Here is a 25,297-nt window from a genome sequence, read left to right on the forward strand (position 1 = left end):
GAATACGTTGAAACACTAGTGTGTACATAAGCAACTGCGGGTCCCTGTACACAATATACTCGGGTTGACAGCCTGCGATATGCGGGTAAACGCACCCGCTGGTAGGGTGTCAAATTAGGTGGTGGGTAGGTGTACCCGCCAGCAGCGGGTTTTACTCGCTGTACGCGGGTTGAATTGTTTTCAGTGTAGTGTCGTAGAGGAAAAGAGAAACTACGAGCACTCGAGAGAGCATCGAGTGTGCCTGACAGTACAATGTTGTAATTTTTTTACCGACCGAGAGAGGTGTTGTCCGGTGCCATTGAAGACACCTGGCGGCCCGACCCTGACCGACCAAAGTCGGACCATCTGACCGGACCCCGACAGAAGGCGGACCAATTGACCGGACCCTGACCGATCGGACCATCTGGTCCAGAATGGGCGGAGGAAGGCCGTGTCAAGGTGGCCTGTCGAAGACATTACGCCACACTGCACGACAGAGCGTTTGACGGGAGGAATGGCGGAAACGGGGTGACAATGAACGGCTTTTAACATGTATTGTGCATAATGCATCAATGCCTATCAAATATTTATTCCCCGGCACAACGCAGTGTGAAAATGCCGCTGTGATATCTGTATTATGCCCTACAACATTACAAATAGCATCCTAATACGGCAACAAATGATATCCCAATATATCACCAATTGTTATGTATTTTTTGATGTAGAACATGATAAAAGTATCTACATAAGTGAAATGTAACCATTAGGCAAATACAATATCCCAGAAACCTACCACACTATTACGCATTCGGGTTTCCTTCATGAACAGCAAATAGTTACCAGTACCTCGGTCAACTCCAGCCTACTGAAAAAGGTGGCACAGTCACAGCGCCAGTCATTCTGTCCCAATGTTACCGGCTACAACCGGTGCAGAGCTGTTCTCTAGTTCACCGTTTTCCTGCAGGCGGTGATGGTCGCACTTACCGTCCAGTGGGGCCGCCACGCACGCAGTCACCTTGACACGGCAGTTCCCGAGTCCCTACTGCGCACCGGAGAATACCCGACCGTCATCTCCGACCGAGTAATTCGTGATGTCCCCGGGGCAGACAGCACTTACGCCCGATTTCAGCGGACGCGCAGGATCTGTTTTTCGGGTGTTCTGTTTGTGAGATGAAGCGATAAAAGAGCTTGTTTAGTCTCGGAGTGCTGGAGAGTTGGCAGGCCTTGAGCTGAAGAGCTTTGGTGAGAAGATAGGATTTTCAACTTTCTAGTTCGCCACCTCATATGAATTGTATTGTCTCCATCTTCCTCTCACTCGCCACTCTTTCCACTTCTGTTTCTCTCTCCTTCATGCGCCCCGCTCCCTCTTCCCTCTTTCATAATTCACTTTTATTTAGCTATGTTTGTTATGCTTACTAAGACGTTTCAGATGGTTTACCTCTACGGATTGTGCGAGAAAACACCGTCTTACGAACATATACTTACTCGAACTAATTTAGTGCGTAGGCATTGTAACCTTTGTAGGGGTAGCAAGCATGTCATGCATCAAATAAGTTTTGCATAAAATGACTTTGAGAGCGAATGCATAAGCATGAAACTTAGCCTTGGTGTCTTATTCGTTGATTCATAACTAAGATGATGGGCTGCTAAATTCAGTCCCCTCTGCTTGAATCGGAAATTGAACCCGACCAGACCATTTGACCCTCCAGTACCTGCAGCATATCGATTCCGTGTGCTGCAGTTAAATACGTTGTGTCCTTGTTTACTTGCAGACAACTGGACCGCGAGACCGCGAGAGGCCCGCCTCAGCAGAGAAGTGCTTAGTGTTCGTTCACTACCACATAGGTACCTATACTATGTATACCTATACACCTATGAGCAGTGAAATAAGCCTTATATCTGATCAGCCTCAATCCCCGTTTACCTTCAGCAGCAATGATCGCTTGAAGGAAACTCATGGCTCAACATCTTTAAACATTTTTTTTCACGTTGCTGGTCATATAGTGCGAGGAGTTCGGTTTATGAGACTTGTTGTGACCACATGTCAGATGCGAATCTCGAATGCATGACAGTAGGTCACGGTAGACTCTCGGGTGATGTAACGTCAGTTCAGTCGACATTGCTGTGTGACGCAACACCTGCCAAAGAGACGGTGGCACTGACCGGGGGTTGGTCTCCGGCGGCGAAATATCGCCCCCGGCTCCCGCCCGGCTAGAAGCCACTCGGTATACGGGCACACAGTGACCGAATGGCTGGCGATAAACGGGATCCATGCTCAGATCAGTATGCAAGATTGGCGTTAACTCTTAGTTTGCCAGACGACTGAACAAATTTTCAAGCACGTGAGCCCAAAGTGTCCGCGCTGTGATGACTGAATATAGCAAATGAGAGGTGAAATGTACACCTCAGTGGTAACCATGAGTCGGTTATTTGTGGTTTTGTTTGTCAAAGTCATCCTTCGAAGCATTGATACGTAGGTGGTATATCTCTTTACTTCTCATCCAATGCTAGACATCGAATAGCGTGAGTCGATATACAGCACGTGTTTAACGTTGTCATGAGATCGATTTCGTCACCTAAATGGGGCTAAACACCAAGTTAGCATGCATTGAACGGTGGGCAGCGGAGAAGGAGCACGAACAATGAATTATACGGCTCAAGTCGAGCGGCCATGTGGCCATTACAGCACGCGTCCGTGAGATAAAGTGTGTCAATTAACAGCAATTAGTGAACGAAGAGGAACCGTAACAGATTGGTGTATCATGGGGGATAAACTAGGTGACCGTGCCGAGTGTTGTGCTCAGATACCGTGCAAACGGCAGAATAAATGCGTGTAAATGCGTGCATTACCTCAAAACGTGGCTAAGAATACTTTTCCTAAACTGTCATAAGAAGAGTAGGCAAAAGTTTGTTGTTAAAGCAAATAGTGTAGAGAACTGAGAAGTCGGTACAGTTCTCTGCTTGTCGAAACTTAAGCAGAGTAGAAGAGTTCGCACCTCTGAGGCTGTCACCCGGATCCATATCAAACACATTGTTCTGACGCCCAGCAGCATTAGCATTGCAGAGCTGCAAACTATATGACCCCGACCAGGGTCAGGTAGGCCCTGTGGGTCTCAGCTGCACCCATAGAACACCCATATCGTGAGCACTCCAAACGAGACACCTTTCCATGCACATTGTGCAGTGTAAGAGGTAAGCAACGTGTGAAAATACCAATATGGATTTAACCCTCGCCGGCCGAGGGGGGGGGCGGGTGCCGCCCCCCCCCATAGGGTTTTTTCGCGATAGCTCCGAACACGCTGGCGATAGAGAGCTGAAACTTGGCATACCTGACCTTTCATCCAAGCCGCATCTTTTGACACCAACCGCATTTTTGGGTCAGGTCAGGTCACTGACCTATGACGTCATAAGTGAACCTCTGCACGGTCTTCAGATGTCGCAACTTCGCAACGCCCTCACTGCCAGAGGAGATGTCACAGGGAAATGAAACTTGCAGGATCTAGTATCCATTATGAGTCTCACAACTTGTATATCTCGGATTTTTCCTAAAGGTCATATGAGGTCAGGTCATTTTCGTGACCTCACCATTATAAGTCAATGGGGAAAAATTCAAACTGCTATTCTGGCGCCGGGAACGATCTCCAACTATCTCAAGCACACATAATCGTGATTTGATGCACTCCTTGCAAGGTTAGATGCGTCACTTTTGCAATGTTGACCTTCCGTGACGTCATTTATGACGTCATCAAGGTCATATTAGTTTTTCGTCAATAACTCCCGATCAAATTGAGCTAGCGAGTCGAGAAAGCCACCAATGGACTCAGGAAGACCTGCCGAATCGAATGATATGCGACATGACCTCTTTCGACCAACTTCGTGACCTGGGGGTGCTGACCTGACCTTGACCTGAGGTCAACACCCCAAGTTGACCTGACCCGGACAAAAAGTATATCATTCGACGCGCCTGATCAAGGCGAACACGATGCTGCCAAAATCGCGGCTCTGCGGCCGTTTTTTGCGAAGTTATTCACCAAAAACTGAACCGTACCCTGGGGCACTTGACCTGACCTCAGAGGTCACCGGTTGACCTAGGACCTTAAAATCGGATACCAATCTCTGCGTCTCGTAACGGCGCACACGCTCGTTTTTTCCGCGACGCGCTAGCTCCACCAGGGGCGAAACGGCGAGGGGGGGGGGGGTCGTACCCGCCCCCCCCCTCGGCCGGCGCGTATGTAGAAAACCAATAGGTCCGGCGAGGGTTAACTATATTTGTTTTGTTGTGACATATTTGTACAATAGGTTGCGATAGGTTGCGCAATAAGGTATGCATTTATTGAGTTATTTAATGTATTCAGTGCCGTAAAAGGAGCAGTGGCTGCTCACGGCAAGAAAACATCAGTGTAAAATAACCCTTTCATAAAACTTGTGTTATCACGAAATTTTTGCTGACGTTTACGTTTGAATATTTATTATAAGTGTCACTATAAATATGTGCTAAGATAGTCTACAATAATTAGGTAGGTAGGTGCCATGTAAGGAGAAACAACATCCAAACCAAACACGAATGTGCTAGCGCTGGGTCGCCCACGCTTCTCGTGTCCAGTCTGTTCCAAGCAGCCCAAAAGCCACAAAGCGATATCGCCATGTAACAAGGGTGACAAGGGTAAAACAGGGGTTGGTTGACAATTGTGGTGAGGAGTGGCCATGGGTGGAGAACCTGCCCCGGCCACCCCGGCCGTGGCCGGGGTAACTTTCAGCCGACCCCGGCGCGGCCGGGGTAACTTTTTCCACTTTTGTAAATCCTAAAAGCTGTCTCCATACGAAAAAACTGCCATCTATAAAAGTGTCTCTCATTATTTTTATCTACCTTGAAAAGTTCTTGAAAATTTACTTTACTTTCATTTTGGAGCTTATGTTTTTAAGTCTTTTCATCGCGGAGCCCGACATGTTTCATCAAACAGAAGTTAGGCCGCGTTCGAGCATGTCCAAGAAGCCAAAAACGGACACCATAGGTCGAATGTCGAAAATTTCCAAGAAGCCAACGCATAACTCGGGAACCAATAGAGCTACAACGCCGCGGAAAAGCGCGCGCATTCGATAGCCCTATTAACGCCCTTTCTGAGTAATTCTCTCAGATTTGACCTAACGTCAACGGTTTTGCCTGCAGGGGGCAAAAACTGCAAAAATAGCCGATTTTTTCGGAAACAGTTTTTCTGCAATAACTTTTGACCCAAGCCCTGTACGAGCTTACTTTTACCGGCATCGTGTTCCTCTTGTCAAGACGCATCGAATGAACTATAACTTGACCTTGCAAGGTCAACTTGAAAATTTGACCTCAGGTCAAGGTCATGACCTGACCGGCAAGGCTCATGTTGCATATCAGTCGATCCGTATCGTCGAGCTGAACACATCTAAGGCGTTTTCATCGCTCTAGCATGCCTCTATCAAAAGTTATTTGCGAAAAACTGTTAGATACCATTCATGACCTAAGATGACCTCAGGGCATAAACAAGAGTCACGGACACCATTTTCATGTTCAGTATATCTAAACCACTTGTAATTCGGTGTTTGGGATTGTTTATAATGTCTTTTGTCCAAAAGAGGCGCATTTCAATTTTCTCCCATTGACTTATAATGGGGAGGTCGCAAAATTGACCTGACCTTAGGTCATCGATATCGAAATTCTGAGATATACATTTTGTACATGCTATTGCTCTTGACAATCGCTAAAAGTTTCAAAGCGATTGGTCACTCGGTGTAGCTATGACAGACATTGAAACTTTTTATGAGGTGAGGTCACTTCAAGTGACCTGGTGACCTGACCTTGAATGACCTTGGTCTGACATTTTCACAACATGTGTAGAATTGATGTATGATAAGGTGTACCAAAAACGGCGGCGCTCCGCGCCGCCGTTTTTTTTAGATATTCGCGAAAAACCACAAGGGGGGGGGGTGTTCAAACACCCCCCCCCCCAGCAGGGCGCGGGTAAAACACTGCAAACAAAACATTCGATTACTCGTTGAAGCCTCGGTCGCGAATAATATTTCAGGTGCGAGCTCAAATCAATGTTCAATAAGAGCCAAGAGGGTCAAAACGGTCAAATTTGACATTTTGTTTTGTGTGGGAAAGATTGCAACTTCCACGGAATAAGTTTTGCAAAGGGCATGATTGCATTTTTAGCACGGTCATCCAGCAAATTTGACCTGATGACCTGACCTATAGCACTAGGTGACATGCGTCCGAAATTTTAAGTCGTGTTGCAAAATTGTTGTTACAATTACGAAATCTTCCGCACCTGCGTGCAGCAGTTTTCCCTAAAAACGTACAAGCGGCAGACATCCATCATTCTATGCCACAGAATAGGGGTTTGTTGATAACCGTTGACAAATATTTGAGCATCATTGTCTTTCTGACTTTCGGTCGCCGGCCGGGGTAACTTTTTCAAACATTCTCCACCCGTGGGAGTGGCACCTGAGCCACGATTACAGGGGAGCAAACAACTGCCAAAACAAAGCCGCCACTTGTGCCCACCGCTCTGAACTGCCATTGGATAGGTCATGAGCTGAAAGAGGCTGGATATAGGTATGAGTAAATGACGCGGTCCGACTTTTTATTTACTTTCTAAAAGAATGTTCGTTATTTGCCTGCATTAAATATATTCCTCAGCCGGCAGTGCTAAAACTTGGCTATGTCACTGACATACATATGTAGCTATTAACTAAACGCCAAACGGGCGTTTACATACCTACTACCTACGTCCGCAAAAACAATTAGAAAGCGTTGCCGTTGTCAACAGTAGAATAGCAAGTAATCACGTTTACACATGTCAGACAGTTGTCCATAAATTTATACCTTTGAATAACTTAGTCTAGCAGTAGAAATGACCAACGAAAACTGATTTCTCCTTTTTAGAACATACATTCGCTCATGTTACTCGTGCTCGGTGCTGTTGGGACGTGAACCCGGGTAGATGGGTGCCCACAGGCCACAATCAGACTTCTTCACTTTCTCAGCTACCAACCGGCCTCGGCACCTTCTATCCCCGGTTTTATTCCCTCATCTCTATCCGCGGTTTTCATCCGGACACCTCTCATCCCATCACCGGTTACTCACCGGGTTCCTTTAGACACCTCGCCGCGGTCCTTTCCGGTTTCCCGATCCTCCGATCTTCTGCTGTCGAAGAAACAGGTCCGCTGTTTTCAGAACAGGCTCCGAGTCCCGGTACCACCCGCGGCCGGACAGCTGGGCCGACTGAGCAGGCGGGAGGGGCCGGTCGGTCGGCCGATTCGCTACTCACCTGTCCATTCTACCGCGGCTCAGGTGGTCGGCCTCGCCACCGGCCTCCATGGATACTGTCGCTGACAGAGATGCCCATGGCGGCCGGCGGCTGTTGGTCAGAGCGGGGAGGGAGGGCGACTGTCGTGTCGGGCAGGGCGGCTGTTGGTCAGAGTGGAGCTGTCGGACAGAACGGCTCAGTCGGACAGACTCAACAGAGCCGAGAGTGGCTGACGGGCAGGACGACTGTCGCTCGAACAGAGACGTTTATCGGTCTATGGCGGCGGCTGTTGGTTAGAGCAGGTGGGGGAGGGCGACTGTCGGACAGAACTGCTGTCGGCCAGGGCGATGTGGCTGTCGATCAAGACGACTTTCGGCCAGGCATGCTGACGGTCAGAGCGTCGAGGGAAGCTGTTGGCTGTCGGATCGGGTGGCCAGGGCGGGGCGACTGTCGGAAATGGTGGCCACAGTGAGTGGTGACTGTCAGACAGGGTTTCTGTCGGACATGGTGCGTCAGGGCGGCTCGGTAAGACAGAGCGCAGCCACGAATGGAGATCCCGTGGCCCACGGGGTCTCCAGTTTAGCGGCTGTCAGACGGAGGCGCTTGAACGTCGGCGCCGGTCGCCCGGCGGAGGGGAGTGAGGTCCCTCGAAACAAAAACCCGTCACTCTTTGTATGCATTGTGCACAGGGGTGTCGATTTCTCAAAATGGTTGGGGGTGCTCAACCCCTGCACCGGGTGAAAGATTGCAGCTTTGCCATGGGCACAACCGTACAAGGCATGGTTGGGTATCCCCATAAGGTACTGATAATCCCGGGATTTCCACTAATATTTCCCAAAGTTTGAACGTTCTTCAAAATCATTCTGCTCGTCCTAGTACTTGGCTACCTCATTACATAAACATCTTTCCGAAAAAACGCGTACATTTGCCGGCAGCTCGGCAGCAGCACCGGCACCTCTGTAATAAGGTGACAAACCGGTGATCGCGATTAGCACCGGTGCAGCAGCCCCTGCGGTCCACAGGGGCGGACATTGCGCGGGAGGCAACGGTATAGCTACGAGGCTCTGGCGTTAATCAGACGATCGCAATAATCGTTGAAAAAAATGACAGGTGATCGCATTTCGATATTTATGGGTTTACGATTTTCCTCAGTGGCGTAGCCAGGTGGGCCCGTGAGGCACATGCCCCCCCCCCCCCCATTAGGTTCAGGGGCCCATCGGGTTATTCGGGCCTGAGGGGCACTGCGGCGCCAATTGGCCGCTGAGGGTCCAGGTTGGCTATATTTGGACTCAGAAGGGCCCCACAGGGCTCGTAAGAACACCTCATGGGCCCACAAGTACCAACATTAAGATCTCCATAAGGGCCCAAGCCAGCCTCTGAGGGCCACTTGCCGGCCTCTGGGGGTCTTAACCGGCCTATAGGGGGCCAGCTCTAGGAGCTGCACACCCGCCTGTAATGGCCCCACACCCATTTCTCTGAGGGCCCCTATAACGGCGACTGTGAGGGCCCTCACCGGCACCCCTGAGCGCCACACCGGCGTCTCTGAGGGCCCCACACCCCTAACTCTGAGGCCCTACACCAATGCCTTTAAAAACCCTACATGGGCGGTTCTGAGGGCCCTTGTCAGTTACCAGCGACCCTGACGGCCCTACACAGGTGACTCGGAGGATCCCAGCGGCGTCTGAGCGCACCATGCCAGTCTCTGAGAACCACACAAGGCTCCTGAAGGCACCGGTGACCTCTTGATATCTTCTTGTCGGCCTATGAAGGGTCCGTTCCGTAACAGCAGTTCTGAGGGCCCCACGCGCGCCTGTGATGGCCCTAAACCAGTGTCTCTGAGAGCCCCCACAACGGCGCCTGTGAGGGCCGTCACCGGCGACTGTGAAGCCCCCACACCGGCGCCTCCAGTCCGAGGGCCCCACATTGCCATATCTGAGGGTCCCACACTAGTGCCTCTTAAGGCCCTATATCGGTGGCTCTGAGGGCCCAACATCGTAGCTTCTGAAGGCCCCACAAGTGCGCATGTGACGGCCACCCTGCCACCGGTGACATTTGAAGGCCCCACACCGGCGACTGAGGGCTCCATCGGCGTCTAAGTCCGTTCCGGTCTCTAAAGACGACCCCACAGGGTTTCTGAAGGTACCACCGGCCTCTGATGGCCCTTAGCCGGCCTCTGAGGGCCCGTCGCCGGTCTCTGGAGCCCCCTGCTGGCTTGTAAAGGGTACGCGCCAGCAGCTCTAAGGGTCCGACACCCGTGTACGACGGACCCACACCAGTGTCTTTACAGCTTAACGTCTTTTTTCGCTCTTCTTCTTAAAACTAACTTTTCTGGCTTTACATCTTTATTTCATGCTTTGTAAATTGCGTAATTGTTTTATTTTTATTAGTGAAAGACTGCAGAACAATTATTTTCCTCAAGCAGAGTTAGTGGGAGTTATTGAGGGACAAAATCATTGGGGGTGCCCGGAAAACCATTGGGGGTGCTCATTTGAGCATTGGGGGTGCTGCAGCACCCCCAAAGGTATACAAATCGACACCCATGATTGTGCATATGAAATTCATGCATCAGTGCGTCCGACACTGGAGGAAAATAAGATGCTTAGGTATAACCTGACTGGGGTGTGCAACTGTTGATAATGCTCCCTTCGCCTCTGGTCTCTCCATTCATGTTTTCGAATAACAAAAACGGCAAAGCGAACGTTTGTCCAAGGAATAAGAATACCAGATTGGAATAATTTTTCGAAACCCTATGGAGTTGTGATTAATCATTGCTGCGATTCGGACCCTGTACTGGCCCTCGGAAATAATAATGAAACGGTAACACGAAGTGCAGTGTTTTAGTGGCGTAAATTCTGAAACTGCAGCAAAATTACGCTGAAATTCGCGGGAAATTTGTTGTTTCAGAGAGAAGGCGAATGTGACGCGTATTTTGTATTTTTGATCGCGCTAAAACAAATCTCTCCCTTGGCGTTTCCCGCATTACTTTTTCAATTTTTAGGCGAATTAAGTAAGTTGACACATTGATAAAACTATGAATTGTAATTGATCAGAGTGCTGGCCGGTCTGTTTCCAACATGCGAGATACAGCGGAACAAGCGAGAGCGACAGGAACGATAGGGAATCGTGCAATCGTGCTCTAGTGCCTCATTTGGGTATTTTTTTTTCAGTACTTTTGTTATTGAGTGTCATTTCCCATCATATTTGAATTAAGTTTGATGCCATGATGATGCTGTATTTGTGTGGTTGAGATGGTAGGCATCAATTGATAGATACCACCCATTGCTGCTGTCCAGTCACCAGTGTCTGCGCTGAGGCATGACACTTACCAACTCAAACTTAAAAAAGTTTGATTCTTCTGCATTACATACTGCTGCACAACCTAAAACAAATTTTGAAGTATAATTACACGTTCACATCACTTTGTAAGCAACCAATTTTCATCAATTCTAGGAACTATGGAGAAGGCAGGCCATTTCATATTTCATTGTAATGCCCTCGACATTGACAATGATCTGTCCATCTTCGGCCTGTTCCAGCGCCTCCAGTAGAAATTCTTGACTGGAGGCTCTACCAGAGGTTTCACTGGAGGCGCTGGAACGCAATCTGGAGATTTCTGGAGATTGGCATCACAGATACCAAAAGAATGACGATTGTTCTCTCTTCTTGTAACACAAAATTTGTTTTCAATTTTAATAATGAAGATTAACAAAATCATAGCAATGTAATTTTCTTTACAATCAAGTTGTAAAATAATCAGTCAAAAGTCCTTTGCTTACATTCGTGATTGTCACATGTGCGCCATCATTGTAGACCAGAGCCTCCAGAGAAATTTGGACCTCCCAACTCTGGAGGCTACTGGAGGTTTCTGGAACTTTGGCGAGAGCTTTCTGGAGCTTTCTGGAGGCGCTGGAACGCTCTCTGGAGGATTCTAGAGCTCTCTGGAGCTTTCTGGAGGTTTCTGGAGGCGCTGGAACAGGCCCCATATGTCAATGCAGAGGAAAGCTATGGTGGCAGTTGACAATGCCCTGGTTGCTTGATTGTTGTGCAATGGTGAGCTAGCCCTTTCATAATTTTACCTATTCTATTCCATAAAGCTTTTTTCTTGGGTTGAGGGGGGGGGGGGAAGTCACTGGCTGGTAAAGTTGATTGATTTCTCTACTCCATCCACCATCCTTTCTGAAATTGAAACCCAAATCAGAATTCTGAGTAATCAGAATTACTCAGAATCAAAGAGTTCATGCCAAGTCGATAAATACTGTTTATATTACACACTATGGGAAGTGGGTACCTACTACCTTCTGTTCAAAGCTGTGTCATTTTCTGACACTGAAATTGGAAATGTCATATTCTGGCAGTTTATTGTGATTTAAGTGATGACAAACAGTCAAAACTTAAATGTTAGTGTGTTTTTGGCCTGCAGCATTTTACCAATTAGACCAATTTTATGAACTAATAATAATTATATCATGCATGTACCATGATGTGGCTATTGAAGGCCTTGTTGATTGCTGTAATGATTTTTTTATTATACCTATGTCATCTGTTGTTTTGTAGCTGTATTAACTGTGCAAAGTTTTCTGAATACATTCTGAAATCTGTTACAGTCTTTGTTACATCTCAGCAGTCTACCAGTATTCAGCTCTGCCATGGTCCACCCACATACCCCCGAGCGGCGCCATCGCGATTCGTCAGTCTCGTCCTGGCCAAACAGGGAGCACCCAATGCCCTCCCCGGGTGCGTCTCCCTCTTCAACTGCTTCTCCTCTTGTGTCTCCGGGTGTGTCTCCGGCCGGCGCAGTCCGCCGCTCGCCGCGCAAGGGCTCCCGGCCGGTGCGAACCCCTCAGTTTGTCGTCGAGGACGACCCCGTGATTCTAGCCCGCCGTCAGAAGCAGATCGAGTACGGAAAGAACACGCTGGCCTACCAGCAGTACACGGCAGCCGTACCGCGCGCGCAGCGGCTGGGCTACCATCCGCGCACACCGGTCAAACGCCGCGTACAGAGCCGCCGCCGCTGGGATAACGCGGTCCGGTGCTGGCGCGTCCACCTGCACTACTGGAACGACCCGGCCAAGCTGGCCGAGCTGCGCGGACAGGAGTCGGCGTCGGACACATCCTCTGTGGTGTCCGACCCGGCCGAGACGGGGTCGGCGCCGGAGGCAGCAGGGGAGCACGGAGCAGAGGCTGCCGCGGAGACCGGGGCGGCGGCCGAAGGCAGTGAGGCTGAGCAGATGGGACAAGGTGACCCGGACGCCGCAGCGGCAGAGAAGGAAGATGGCGAGGAGGCCTTCGACTGGGCTGCAGAAGTCGAGGAAGTGGCGATGGAGCTCGCGGGCTGAAAACGCTTCGGACAGAGGTGGTGTGAGCATGAGGGAGTGACACTGGAGTCGTAGTGGTCAAATGGCGGACCACTTCCCACGTGTATCGAGACAAATATCCCGCCTCAGAGAGTCTTCTGACGCAGGGAACATTTTTCGTGCTGGACATGCGAGATACCTTTTAGTGATTGTGGACTGACAGACCGAGCATGAAATAAGTGGCGATCTCACCAGCGACGGCATAGTGCTAAAACCGGCGCACGTGGACGAAACTAGCCTAGGTGATGTGTTACGGTGTAACAACTGCTACCAACTGCTTCTTACATAGCCAACGTTGCATGGTGACCAATGTGAAAATATCCAGCATAGCTGAGCTATGAGCATCTATTGCTGCTTCGCATGGCGAACCTTCGTAAAGCGGGGCACGCATCTGGAGAATGAGTGTATTTTCGAACCCAAGGACGGAAAATACGGACTGTTATGGTACAAATGTGTGCGCTACCTATTATTTGTCATTTTGAAAGCGATTTAAGAAATTGTGCTTTGATGACCATTAGTGTTTTGGTGCTTGTTCTTTTTCCGGCTCCCCTGGTCGTGTCATGTGAAAGGTGCTCCTTCTGTTTTACTAGTGTCCGATTTTATTTCGTGTTTTAGTATGATGCATTTCTGGTTCGAGTGGTTTGTTCGCAGTTTGCTCCATTTTGTTCGTTGGTTGATGAAATTCGTAGAACCTTTGTGAACTTTGCCCTTTATGTGCTAAGGAAATAAACTCTACCGTATCTATGCAACATCTTTTGAGGCAGAGACTCGGGGAATCAAAGAACAAATTTTGTCTCAACATTACCTATCAATAGTGACAGCCAAAGTATTTGAGATGCGTGTTTACCAGAAATGACGTTTTTGACGTCACTGAATACAATCATGTAAATTTAGACGTCTTAAATGTCTAATGACGTTTTAACTTAACTAACTTTGATTAGATGTTCTCTTGTTTTTAAAATGTCGATGCTAATGCACAAACACACCGCCACTGACCTTCAACTATATACATATATAAATTCTTCAGAACAACATTTTTTTTTTTTTTTTAGAGGCAAGGACTGTCACCTACACCAAGCGTGTCTAACCGCTAAACCCGTTGAATCTACCCCTCTAACCGGTCAGCGCCCTACCGGCGTGTCAGATGGCCGAGCTCCAGCTGCGGCAGGTCTGGTCGGACCTGATGCCGTCCTTCCCCGACCCTGCCGCACTCCTGAACATCAGCGACCCCGACGACCGCGCCGCCACCATGCTCATCAAGACGCTCTACGTCCTCTTCCAAGGTAGGCACGGCGCGTCGGTCTTCGTGAGTGTGATTCTTCGTTAATGATGCCAACGTTGATTTGATCTGGACGAATTCTGTAAAATGAATTCTGCGGCGTGAGTCTGTTTTCTCTATTGTATAGTCACTGAGCCGATCCGTTCTCAATCTGCTTTCTTCCACATTCAATATTTTGACTTCAAGAATAAAGTGAAATTGAGTTCTTTACGTTGAAGCTGAAAAAGTATTTGACTTCGTTTCAGGCATACTGCAGGACAGACATCAACTCCGCTGCGAAAAGCAGCCTAGCGTCTCTACAGCTAGCCGCGCCGGTGGCTCCGTGCCACCTACCGTCGGCAGTGGACACCACACCACCCCCGCCAGGCCGGCAGGCGGCGCTGCCAGCGCTCCGCCTGCCAGCGCTGAGGAATTCGGGCCGTCCAGTCCCGATGACCTGGTCCCGCCCAGTCCGGGCGACGTCGCCTACTTCAACCAGCCCAAACGGTGAGTGCTAGTTTTCTTTCTATTGTTTTCTTTTCCAAGTCATGATTGTGAGAACGTGAGCACTTCCTCACCGTAATCATCGACCTCTTTTCCGGTTTCCCAACAAAAGAATCAATGCAGCTTGCTGTAACATTTGAGGACTTTGCTTATATTGGTACGGAGGTATTTGCTGTTTGTCTTTTTGTAATATGAATGTGCTCTGTTTTCGTTCAATATCTACTCAGTGTATCGGTCTTAGCAGTCGGATTTCTCTTCTCGCAGGAGTGTTCCCAGCCGCTCCTCCAGCCGCCCCGTGGTGCTCGCTCCAGAGACCGCTGACATCCCCTGCGCCCCGCGCGGCGATCCTCCGACCCACCCGGTGCCCGAGACTGCTCTTCCGCCGCCGCCGCCGCCAGTGGTCTGGGTACCCGAGACTCTCGAGAGCTCACCGGGACGGCGCGGCCACCGTCCGTGCCCTGTGGCCGAGACGGTGCAGCTGCCGGCCACTCCACCGCGGCCGGTGCGGCCTACAGACCCGGTGAGCCCCGTGCTGACCGCCCGAACGCCGGCGACTCGACGGGCCCGCCGCCGCGCCGGAGCTACCGCCAGTCCGCGGCAGTCGCAGGGAGCGGCTCCGGCGGTGGCGAGGGGCACACACGTGGCGACACCGCAGAACGAGAGACGCGCAGAGGTTGCTAGTCCTACACCGAGTCTGAGTTCGCCTCTGCTGCTGCCTCAGCACCCACCGGGAAGAGCCCGACGTCCACCGACGACCGAGCCGACCCCTGCCGAGCTGCCGAAAAGAAACGGTGGAAAACCGGCTGGCAGCGCAGTTCCAGCGACATCTGTGCGTCCCACTGCGGGAAAAGGTCATGGCGAGGGAGACCAGCCAGCAGCGTCGTCGGGACGCACACAGTCCCAAGGGGCGTGCCAAACCCATTCTCGATCTCCGAATAAGAGGAAACGTCTCATCATTGGTCCGGGGGAACCAGTGCCACCACGAAAACGTAAGCAGTCGGTGTCTCCACAGAAGAAAGCACCCCAAGAGCGCACTGCTGCAGGATGCTCATCTGGCTCAAACTTCCGCACAGGAGTTTCGGAGCAACCAGCCTCCAGGACTCCAACGAAGGCCCCTGCTGGAGCGCACACTACGGTAACATCGACTAAAAGAGCCGCTCCCTCGATATTTGAATTGGAAATCGATTCGAATAAGACAGGTGAAACCTCCACCTCGAACAAAACTAAACGAACGTCTCCCAGACGAAAGGCGACTCCGCCGAGTCTGAATGAGGAGCGGCGGGCTGGGGGAGCTGCGCCAGAGTCTGCCCAGACTGACGAGACGCCTTTGGGACTGGACGTGCTGATGGAGGAGCTAAACCGCGACAAACAAGGAACTAATAACGGGGCAGATGTGCATGCCCAGCAGCACGGCAATGATAGGGCTCAGGCTATAACAGAGGGCGGCGCTGAACAGTCTCGGACGGAGAGAGAAGGAGCTGCCGTCGGGAGGGACGGTAGATCTGATGGAGACGAGGTTATGGCGCCGCCGGCCGAGCCGCCGGAACATGACTCCCAGGAGGAGACACAGATGGACAGGTGAGACGCAGCTCGACAGATGAGGCTGAAACGCATGCGTAACACATAGATGGACATGTGTTACAGTCCTGTGAAATATCACAGGACACTCGATATGGACACTCGATAGGGCTTGTATATTGACACTCGATAGGGCGGAAGAGGACTTAGCTATTTGGTTGATTAAAATTCGATTTTGTAATCAAATTTACATGAATAGCATCCAGGTTCAATTCACTAATATTGTTTGTAACAGGAATAGTCCACCTGTGTACGTCACTGACTGTATCTCTCAATCTCTGACCGTCAGTATGATATTGGGCGACGAGCAGCTGGTGGCGGGCCCAGCTCGCCGGTACGCAGCCAGTCCGGTCCGCCGGCGGGCCGACCGCCAGAGACTACCCGGCTGGTCGTGTGCCGTCTGCAAGGAGGTGGGTGCCCGCGGCGGCTGCTGAAATACAGGGCTGGATGTGGGGAGGCGGCCGACGAGACTGTGCACATGTAGTTAATGAACGCAGAGCATGGTTCTTCATTGTGAAGAAACGTTTACCGCTCAATCATTACACATGCTTATGAAACGAGTCTGTGGTGTCCGCATTCATCATTTGTTGGAGGGAAGCGCCATGTCTGCGTATCACCGAGGTAAATTAATCGGGAACTAAACGTTTTCTAATATTCCACTTGTCCCGCGTGCTGCTCGGGTTCCCTGGGTCACACGTAACCCCGTCTTGGCTGTGTGTTGCAGTGGTACTCCGACCGGAACATGACCGACGAGGAGCTGCGGGCTCATATGAACCGGTGCAGCCGACATAGACAGCAGGAGCCGCCGCCGCCCGATACGCCGCCAGGTAAGGACCAGACCACTGCACCCATTCAGGGTCAGGTCCCTCCCGATACGCCGCCGGGTAAGGGCCAGGCCCCTCCCGATACGCCGCCGGGTAAGGACCCGACGTCAACTCCCCTCCCTGCCCACACACTGCCCCGAGGGTAGATACAAGGGAGCAGCTACCGCTCGCCACCCGCCGGGTGAGAACCAGACGTTACCTTTACGCTACCCTGACCGGAGTACGGTACTGGTACCGGGTACAACCGACACTGGCAGCGGCAAGGCAGCGGGAGCTGCCGCCGTCGGTCCCGGAAAGTAGGGTGACAGGTGCGCCTTGGCAATCATGTTTTTTTACGAATCCTCTTCGTTTTGTCAGAGCATATAACCGTTTACCGGAGCTGGCTTTGATCTTCTTCTTCGTTCCCAGTTTCGTTCAACACTGCGCCTTCTCTGTTTCAGAGTTCTGGGACCCGGTCGCCTTCCCTGCCACGGATATCACCCAGTACGGCGCCGTCACCCCCCGCCCCAGGCCTCGTAGGAGACTGTGAGCGGGGTCATGGACCGCCCAACAGACGGCCAGGTACAGACGGCAACAGACGGCCAAGGAGGACCTCGGCCAGGAGAGGGACCAGGTATTCCCAGTCCTTCATTCAGAGTGTGAGGGCGAGGGCGAACACTACCGCGGTTGATTGTAGCTCAGTGCCTGATTCCGTGCCTTATTATATGTAAATGTGCAGTACAAGGGGTTTTGATCTCTATTGAAACCCTGATGCTTTCGTTTGCAAATAGATATTCGTTATTCGTTACTGTGCCCTGTTTCTGTAATGATATTGTGTCAGCATTCCATCATAGTTGTTTTCAACACCATGACATTGAATGGGTTGCCACACAGTGGCGAACACCATGGGTTTATTCATACGAAAATACGTCATCTGGCACAGTGGACACACAAGCATACACACTCAGGTCAGGAAAACCATACTGCGCACAAGCTCGGGCCGCGCCACTCGAAGGCAGCGGCGAGGATCACAAACGTGGGGAGTATGGCCGCGGGGGCTAGCCCTTATCGCCCTCGGTCGGCACAAAGGTCAGGTCATACCGAGCGACACTGCGGCGTTAGGGAAGGACCTAACAATGGCGGCTGAACATGGCATCACTGTTCTGTTCATGGCGAAGCGCTGAAAAACATTTGTACTGAAAATAACGAATCTAGCACAGCATATCATCGAGCAAAACAACATAGAAAACGAGTTGCACACAACCATGCACAGTAAAATAACGTACCGAAAATGAATCGAAACTCCTCGTAAGTCGTAATAAATGATGCGGTAAAACCAATATGGGGGCAACGAACATAGCAATGCATGCAATGAGGGCACATACTTCCCTGGCATGTTTCAAAGCTCCAACACAAAAGGAACCACCCAACATGGCTCACGAGTTGTGCTGGTTGAGCCCTAGCCTCTTCAGAAATGACTTTGCCCACGTGGCGTTCAGTTTGATGGGTCCGCCGTGCTCCTCGAGCAGGTCGGGCTCGTACTGCATCAACACCTGTTTGGCGGTGGCGATGCACAGGAAACTAGACACCTTCTCACCCTGGGTAACCAGCTCACGGATGCAGTCCTGCACCACGCGGTCATATCGTCCCAGCCGGATCGGCCGGCCGCGCTGCGCGAACCCCAGAGCAGTCACGCGCTCCGGGGTGTCGCCAGTGCGGCGCAGCTTCACGACGTACTTCTCCTTGAGGCCGCGGATCGTGCTCTCGGGAAGGTCGCAGCCGAGCCGCTCGCGGAAGTGCACCATGGCCGCGTGATTGCCGTGCTCGAAGGCGTACTTGCCCACCTCCGCTCGTATCTCGGGACTGTACGAGGTGTAGTTGCCTCGCTTGCGATCTCCGCTGGTCGAGCCTGGACTGCGGTTTTTGCGTCCGGCCCGGGATCTCTGCTTTTTGCGGGGCTCCGGCTCTGCGTCCTGGTCATCCTCCGAGAACAGCTCATCCTCCATCTCCAGTTTGGTGGGCACCAGAGGCAGGCTCGGCAGAGCGGAATGCGGCGCCACCAACTCTGGGTCCGGTAACGACCTGGACAGCGGCGGCTGCTGCTCCTGATGCTGCTCCTGCGGCTGGTGATGCTCCTGCTCCTGCTGCTGTAGCTGAACCTGCTGTCCGGGGGCGGCCGGCACGCCGTACGCTCCTGGGATGTTGGCCTCGGAGGTGGCCATCTCCAGGGGGTCCTGGCGCGTGTACGTGCCGTCCGCCCGCATCTCCAAGTGGTCCATCATCTGCGGCAGGTACTGCTGCTGCTGCGGTGACGGGGTCGCCTGCACCTGCTGCGGCTGCTGCTGCAGTGCCTGCTGCTGAACGGATGCGGGAGGCGCCTGCTGGATGACGGGCAGCATGGGACTGCTGATGTAGGAGGGTGCGGCGGCCGGCGCAGGACCCGCGCACGAGAAGGTCTGGTAGTTGGGCGGCGGCTGCGAGTACGGATTGACGATGATGCCTCCGGCCGGCGGGTAGGCGAACGTCTGCCCGGCGGCCGCCGCCTGACTGACCGGGATTGTGTACGTGTTGTACACGTAGCCGGAGGCCACGCTACACGGCTGGCTGATGACGTTCACCTGCTGTTGCAGCTGCATCTCGAGCGGGGCCGGCTCGGCGGCGGCGTACCCGGCCTGCTGTTGTCCGGCAGTCTCCGCGTCCGCCGCGTTCAGAGCCTCTTCGTGCTTGGCGTCACTCTCCATTACCATCTTACGGAACTTGCGCACCGTGCTCTCCTTCATGGCAAACTGCAGTTTCCCGGTGTACACCTGGATCGCCTGGGCGATGCCGTGCTGTAGCGAGTACCGTCCGATCTCCTCCTTCAGCTGTGGGGTGAAGGTGTGCTTCGGCTTCGGCTTGCTCTCCGCCGGTTCCTCGGCAGACGGCGCTCCGTCCCGCAGTCGAGCACGACTAGCCTTCATGTACTTCTTCACAACGCCCACTTTCAGGTCCTTGCCGAGCTTGTTGCTGAAGTAGGCCGTCGCTTCCTCTGGACCATACTCTATGGCGAACCTGCCGATTTCATCCTTCACCTCAGGCGTGAACACGCGGTACGCCTTGATGAAGTTCCTGATGGAGCTAATGCTGACCTGTCCGCCAAGACACTGTGAGTAGTAGTGAGCCGCCTCCTGCTGTCCGTGCTTCAACGCATACTCGGCGATCTCATCCCGCAGCTCCTCGCTGTACTTGATATACTTTCCTCTCCGCGAGCGCTCCTCTCTCGTCGCCTCTATGAGCGCACGGACCGCATGCACGGTGTTGGAGGTCAGCTGCTGTCGCTCCTGATCGTCCTCGTTCCCCGGCGGCGGCTCGGCCGTCCAGCCGGGCCGCGGCTGCCGGTGACTGATCTTGGTGCCGCCCGGCCGCATCGGGCGCCGCTGTTTGCGCTTCACGGCCCTCTTGAGGAGCTTTCTCTCGATGGCGACGGGCCGCAGCGGCAGCTCGCCGTCGAGCACGCCGCGTTTCTTGGCCTCCTCAGTGTGTTTCCGCTGGTGGATGCGGAACGAGATCTTGGACGTGAAGATCTCGCTGCAGTGGCGACACTGGAACGACACGAACAGAACGGAAGAGCTGTCAGACTAGACTGTTCAGGCCTCATGGCGCGATTATATGTTCGTCTGACAAAAGGAAAGTTTAATGGAAAATGGTCGAAGCGAAACGACTGCTATCAAAACATATTCAACTATGTAGTCCCAGACCTACCCTGTACCCTCCAGCGAAACCCAAACCTGGCAGAAGAACGACTCTCCCCCTCCTTCCAGGTCGAGTCACTGATCCCGTACCCCACACCGAACTAACCTCCCTCTAGTGAACCCCTACCCAGCAACCACCGACCCCTCCATCCCCCTGCCTCCGGCAGCGCCTACCTGCAGTGTGCTGCTCTGGAGTCGTCGTCGAACGCGCACCGGAGCCTCCAGCGCCTTCTCCTCCTCCAGGATCGTGCAGTTCTCCTTGTCCTCCTCAGAGATGGCGCCTGCACGGACACCCACAGGTCAGTCACCGGGGACTTGTGTGCGAGGGTGTGGCGGGACTGAGTAACGGCGTAACCGTTACAGGGGGGTTACGCCATTGAGTAACAGGGGGACGGCGTAACAGCACACTCGGGCGGCGGCAATGACGTACACGTAAAACGATAGCTGACTGGCGTTAGCGATATTCGCGAAATATGAGCAGAACCGCGATTACACTCGAACGCGGATATAACAACGATACGTTTTATATGGAAATGCTCAACGACTCTACGGTTCAGGCGCCGTAGACAAAATCTCAAAACTAAGAGCCGAGCATTTACCGAGCTACGTATCCGTACGGCTTAGTGTCGTATTACACCAGCTACGCCGAGCCACATACCGTTGGAGTGTCGGGCGTACATGATGTAGAAGGGCGAGAAGCCGTAGTCGGCGCGCGGCGTGGCGTGATACCCGAACAGGAACGCGTCCAGCTCCACGTCCCACTGGCTGCCGTGCTCGTCCACAAACTTGTCCATCATATCCGCTGCGTAACGCAACGGGGAGACGTTAGAGATTCTAAACTCGTAAACTTCTAAACTCGATCGGCAGTACAGCTCAATGTTGCATTGGGATCAACAATGCTCTGAATAAGTTACCAGTTATGCGTCAGAGAAATGTGGACCACGGGGGGGGATGATTTACAGAGTCATGAGACACATTCATGGTATTCATAGAAAGCACTATAAAAAAGGCTTTTAGCGTGGTGAAATGTTAAATGTATTATGTAGTCCGGCCCACAGCGACGCAACTGGCAGCTGTCAAGTAAAAACTAGCCAGCTAAAAGGCAATATGATAGCCGTTGAACTTAGAATTTGATGGAAATCATAGACATTCCGGCCATGGAATTCCGGCCATAGTCATGGAAATTTCGGCCTCGTACTTACTGGCCCACGAGCACTCTGCCGATGCCTCCTGCAGCGTGAAGACAAAGTTTTGTTCCGTGCCAGGCTGCTGCAGCTTCTGAAAGATCTCCTGCATCCGTTCGAACCTTCCCTTATACCTGGAAGCATATGAAAATTTTAGTCAACATCGCGGCACGCAACAGCGCTGGAAAAAAGTCGCATAGGTATCGAAAATGGATCACCAGTTTCACGACTAAGCCAGCAAGCCAAAACACACTACCTCTCCGCGAGCTCTGCCGCACTGACCTGTCGTGCAACTCCTCGAACTGTCGCTCCGTCACCCCGACCAGCGCGCACTGGGCGAAGCCGCGCGTGCAGAAGGTGCGGAAGATGAAGTCGGCCAGCCGGGCGCAGCAGTCGGCCGCCGGCACGGGCAGCGCCTCGATCCAGCGCGAGACGGGGTCCACCAGGCCGAGAAGGTACTCACAGCCCGACTCTGAGCGGACGTATGGTCCGTAGATACGCGCCTCCACCTGTCACAAGGGGAGCGGTGATGCTTGAACAAGTTCTTCACAAGACAGCACTCAGCACTAACTGCACAGCGCACATTAACAGAAATGCGTTTGCGAAAATGCAGTTGGAGAAGACTTGAATTGACAAAAAAAAAAAACAAGAAGACTGCATCTAAAAGAACCAACGCATCTCATCAGTGCACAACCGCCGACACCGGTCGCTGGACAATGCGAACTGCGCCCTCTCACCTTTTTCCACACGCGAGTGGCCCTGTCGGCCATGACCTCCGCGCGGGTCCGCTCCAGGGCCGCGGCGGGGGTCGGCGGCTCCGCCTTGGGGGCCGCAGCGGCAGCGGCGGCGGCGGTACGCTGCAGCCGCTCGGCCGCGGCCGCCTGGTCCGGCAGCGAGGTGATGTCGAGGCCCGGCGGCCGCGACAGCCGCTCACCCTCGTAGCAGGCGGCGCACTTGCGCACGTACTGCGTCAGGTCGTTGTACACGCCGCGCCAGTAGTGTCGAATGGCGCTGTACATGCGCTTCACCCCCAGGTGCACACCTGCAGGCGAGAAAATGAGCGTCGTGAATTTTCCGTTGCATGACATTGAACATACAGGCAAGTTCTTTTTCCTCAAGGAAAATATTCTTTCAATCTATTTGTCGGCCTGACTGACTCATCAACTATCACGGCTAAAAATCAGGAACGTTGGAAGCTACGAGCACGTCGAGTGAAGGTGCGCATTCAGTAACGTAGCCTCCCCGTCGAGCAGCTGCCGAGCCTCACCAGTAGAGGGATCGATGTGCGTGGCGGCGATGATCTCGTTCTGCCGCTGTTTGTCCAGCACGACCAGCCGCGGGTTTCGGCTGCCGTAGTACAGCTCCCCATCGATCACCTGCGGAAAAGAGAGACCGGGAGTGAACGTCAGCGTCCGCGGCATGTCATCACTCATCCGTGATATATTCGTCACGTCATAGTTAAAAATTTCGAATACTGGGATAGAGCATGTCTCTGTATAGTAAACCATGTTAACGAGTAACCATGATAACAGACTCACTGAATACTCTTTGAGCCTCTTCTTTAGGCTTTTCATGCTGGCCTCAGAGGTGTCCACAGCCACTCCGGCCACCAGGAAGCGGTAGATGTCGGCGAAGAACTGCACCTCCGGATCGTGCTGGTTGTCGGCCGTCACGAACGGGATGTCCAGCTGGATGGTGAGCGACGGCTCCACCATGTCCGTGTGCTCGTCGGACGGCGCCGCCTGCAGCTCGACGTCCAGGGAGCCGTACTGACCTGCCAACAAACAGAGCATGGGTAATGGAAACTTGATAGCACGGACTGCCAAGGTACTAAACACAACCAGCAGCATCGTTTGGCACAGTTGGAGCTTGCAGACTGGCAGATAATGCCAGCTGATAAGTCTCTGATTCAAATCACTATGTAACTGAAAACCAATCATGACAGGCTGATGTGACTATAATCAGCACCAAACCAAAAGCTAGGTAGCCAAAGAAGACAGAAATTATCTGCAGTTAGGTGAATATTTATGCCAATCCCTACCTGTGTCATCAGGGACAATGGTGACTGGGTGGCCATCCATGTTGTGGTAGTCAGTGGAGAGCATCTGCAGCTCTTCACCATTGGCACCCAGAATCCTCACCACCTGTGGAGAGGGAAACAAAGGTGTGGTCAGGGGAAAGCTGAAACTGAGCCTGAGCTGTGGACATTAGGGGCATCAAGGTTGCCTAAATGATCCTATGACAGCAGAATCCATCCATTCCATTCTAGGCTGGTATAAGGTTTGTGACAAAACAGTATGGATTTTATGCAATTTTGAGCATAGGGTGCAAAAGGACAATTTCACCTCTATCAGGTACAATTCCAGTATACCTGCACAGGTGCCTGCGAGACATGGCACCAGTCTTGCTGCTGGCCTCCCGCCACAAGCTCCACTCCGGCCTGTTGCTCGTCCATGGTCAGGTCATCTGCATCCACGTGCAGGCCGACCACCGACTGCGTCTCCTGCAGATCCATTCCGCTCCCACCCAGGTCCATGGCTGGGTGCTATGGAGACAGTTCAGGCTGCAGGGAAATTCATACGAGTATTATTAGCAAGTGCAGGACAAAAACACATGACAAACAAGTCAAACTGAAAAACAATGCAATCAACTGAAAATAAATAACCAGGTTTACAATGGAATGGCAAAACTTGTGTAAAATTGTTCGTGTTTGATGGGATTTTCTGTGACAAGGCCTGCAAATAAGCCTAGTTTCAGTTCAAGCTTAAGCAGAGACTCACATGCAATTTATATAGAACACATTCCATTCTTTTAAGCTGATGTAGACACTTCATTCAACCCCCGGTCCATTCTTTCACCAGAAATTTCATCGTGCACAATCACGTGGCGCCCGGTGCAGGATCAGCTGTGTTTACAAACTACAGTGCAAAATTAATTGCCTGCAAATTCTTTATTTTAATGATACGGTCATTATTAAGAGTGGGATAAGGTTGCATGACATGCTTCTTTACATATTTCTATCTGCTGTACAATACTGATCAACAGTGACGCACGTACTTTCCAGTGTTTTGCGTAAAATGCTGAATTTGGGAATCGCCAAATAAACGTTCAACATATTTTACCCGACATTTGTGCGGCTAAAATAAAACCCGACAAATAGACTTACCTTTTCAAAGAACCAGTGCTTTCCTCCACTTGATGCTGCGAATAGGAGAGTGGAATATAAAATAATGTCACATTTACCAGTCAGCTTGATATTAATAAAAATCTCTTTGTTCTTTCGAATATCTATCAGAGTCCGGACGCCATCGCTGCAGTAAAATCCTGTCAATTTTCATCAAGGTCATGTGACGTCACTGAAAGAACGCTTGTGATTGGCTCATGGCCATGTAGAGATGGAAATGGATTATTATTATTATTTTGTGCTGTTGTGTGAATGAAAAAGACAAAGCTACAAATCCTGTTAATTCTGATTATTTTTTTAGCTGTTTTTAGACCCGTAATGTTTTCTGTTTTCACTTCTTTTGTTATTCTGGCTCACCTCTAAATTATTCACTGCTAGAGCTGCCACTTTTTTGAAGTGTCTCTCTCCTACAATACAAAACAAAAATGGTAATGACCGCTGCTGC

General features: G+C 51.8%; 4 protein-coding genes across 11 annotated transcripts in view; 2 read left to right on the forward strand and 2 right to left on the reverse strand.

Annotated features, from left to right (window-relative positions):
- The window catches only part of LOC122367843 (sodium- and chloride-dependent neutral and basic amino acid transporter B(0+)-like), a 46,492-nt gene extending 39,149 nt beyond the window's left edge, over positions 1–7,343 (reverse strand). Inside the window, exon 1 of the mRNA XM_043341293.1 lies at positions 7,094–7,343. The gene's annotated coding sequence lies outside the window, so the exon portion shown is untranslated. The remainder of the gene's footprint in view (positions 1–7,093) is intronic.
- Positions 7,344–10,058: 2,715 nt separating this feature from the next.
- Positions 10,059–20,721, forward strand: LOC122367845 (WAS/WASL-interacting protein family member 3-like). Of its 4 annotated transcripts, none has more exons than XR_006254124.1 (8): positions 10,059–10,263; positions 13,736–13,893; positions 14,135–14,375; positions 14,637–15,950; positions 16,240–16,360; positions 16,675–16,777; positions 17,215–17,387; positions 20,652–20,721. XR_006254124.1 is itself a non-coding variant. In XM_043341301.1 (8 exons), the coding sequence occupies exons 2-7, from the start codon at positions 13,755–13,757 to the stop codon at positions 17,301–17,303; spliced, it is 2,007 nt and encodes a 668-aa protein (XP_043197236.1). In that variant the 5' UTR covers positions 10,059–10,263; the 3' UTR covers positions 17,304–17,335; positions 20,652–20,695. The 4 variants fall into 4 exon arrangements, 2 of the variants coding, with proteins under 2 accessions (XP_043197236.1, XP_043197234.1); XR_006254125.1 differs by having other exon boundaries at positions 13,755–13,893; XM_043341301.1 differs by having other exon boundaries at positions 13,755–13,893; positions 17,215–17,335; positions 20,652–20,695.
- LOC122367846 (histone RNA hairpin-binding protein-like) lies at positions 10,262–13,354 on the forward strand. 2 transcript variants are annotated; one of them, XM_043341302.1, is made up of 2 exons: positions 10,262–10,408; positions 11,861–13,354. In XM_043341302.1, exon 2 carries the CDS (start codon positions 11,903–11,905, stop codon positions 12,590–12,592), a length of 690 nt encoding a protein of 229 aa, XP_043197237.1. In that variant the 5' UTR covers positions 10,262–10,408; positions 11,861–11,902; the 3' UTR covers positions 12,593–13,354. The 2 variants fall into 2 exon arrangements, with proteins under 2 accessions (XP_043197237.1, XP_043197238.1); XM_043341303.1 differs by having other exon boundaries at positions 10,262–10,294.
- LOC122367844 lies at positions 17,628–25,027 on the reverse strand. 4 transcript variants are annotated; one of them, XM_043341297.1, is made up of 11 exons: positions 24,835–25,027; positions 24,040–24,231; positions 23,710–23,812; positions 23,207–23,442; positions 22,936–23,044; positions 22,406–22,710; positions 21,951–22,177; positions 21,687–21,802; positions 21,143–21,286; positions 20,659–20,765; positions 17,628–20,334 (listed from the first exon to the last, which is right to left on the reverse strand). In XM_043341297.1, exons 2-11 carry the CDS (start codon positions 24,202–24,204, stop codon positions 18,190–18,192), a joined length of 3,657 nt encoding a protein of 1,218 aa, XP_043197232.1. In that variant the 5' UTR covers positions 24,205–24,231; positions 24,835–25,027; the 3' UTR covers positions 17,628–18,189. The 4 variants fall into 4 exon arrangements, with proteins under 4 accessions (XP_043197232.1, XP_043197231.1, XP_043197230.1 ...); XM_043341296.1 differs by lacking the exon at positions 24,835–25,027 and adding an exon at positions 24,726–24,790; XM_043341295.1 differs by lacking the exon at positions 24,835–25,027 and adding an exon at positions 24,449–24,587.
- Between the last annotated feature and the right edge of the window lie 270 nt (positions 25,028–25,297).

This window comes from Amphibalanus amphitrite, unplaced genomic scaffold (genome assembly GCF_019059575.1).
Source record: "Amphibalanus amphitrite isolate SeventyFive unplaced genomic scaffold, NRLGWU_Aamphi_draft 000900F_arrow, whole genome shotgun sequence".
Classification (NCBI taxonomy): Eukaryota; Metazoa; Arthropoda; class Thecostraca; order Balanomorpha; family Balanidae; genus Amphibalanus; species Amphibalanus amphitrite.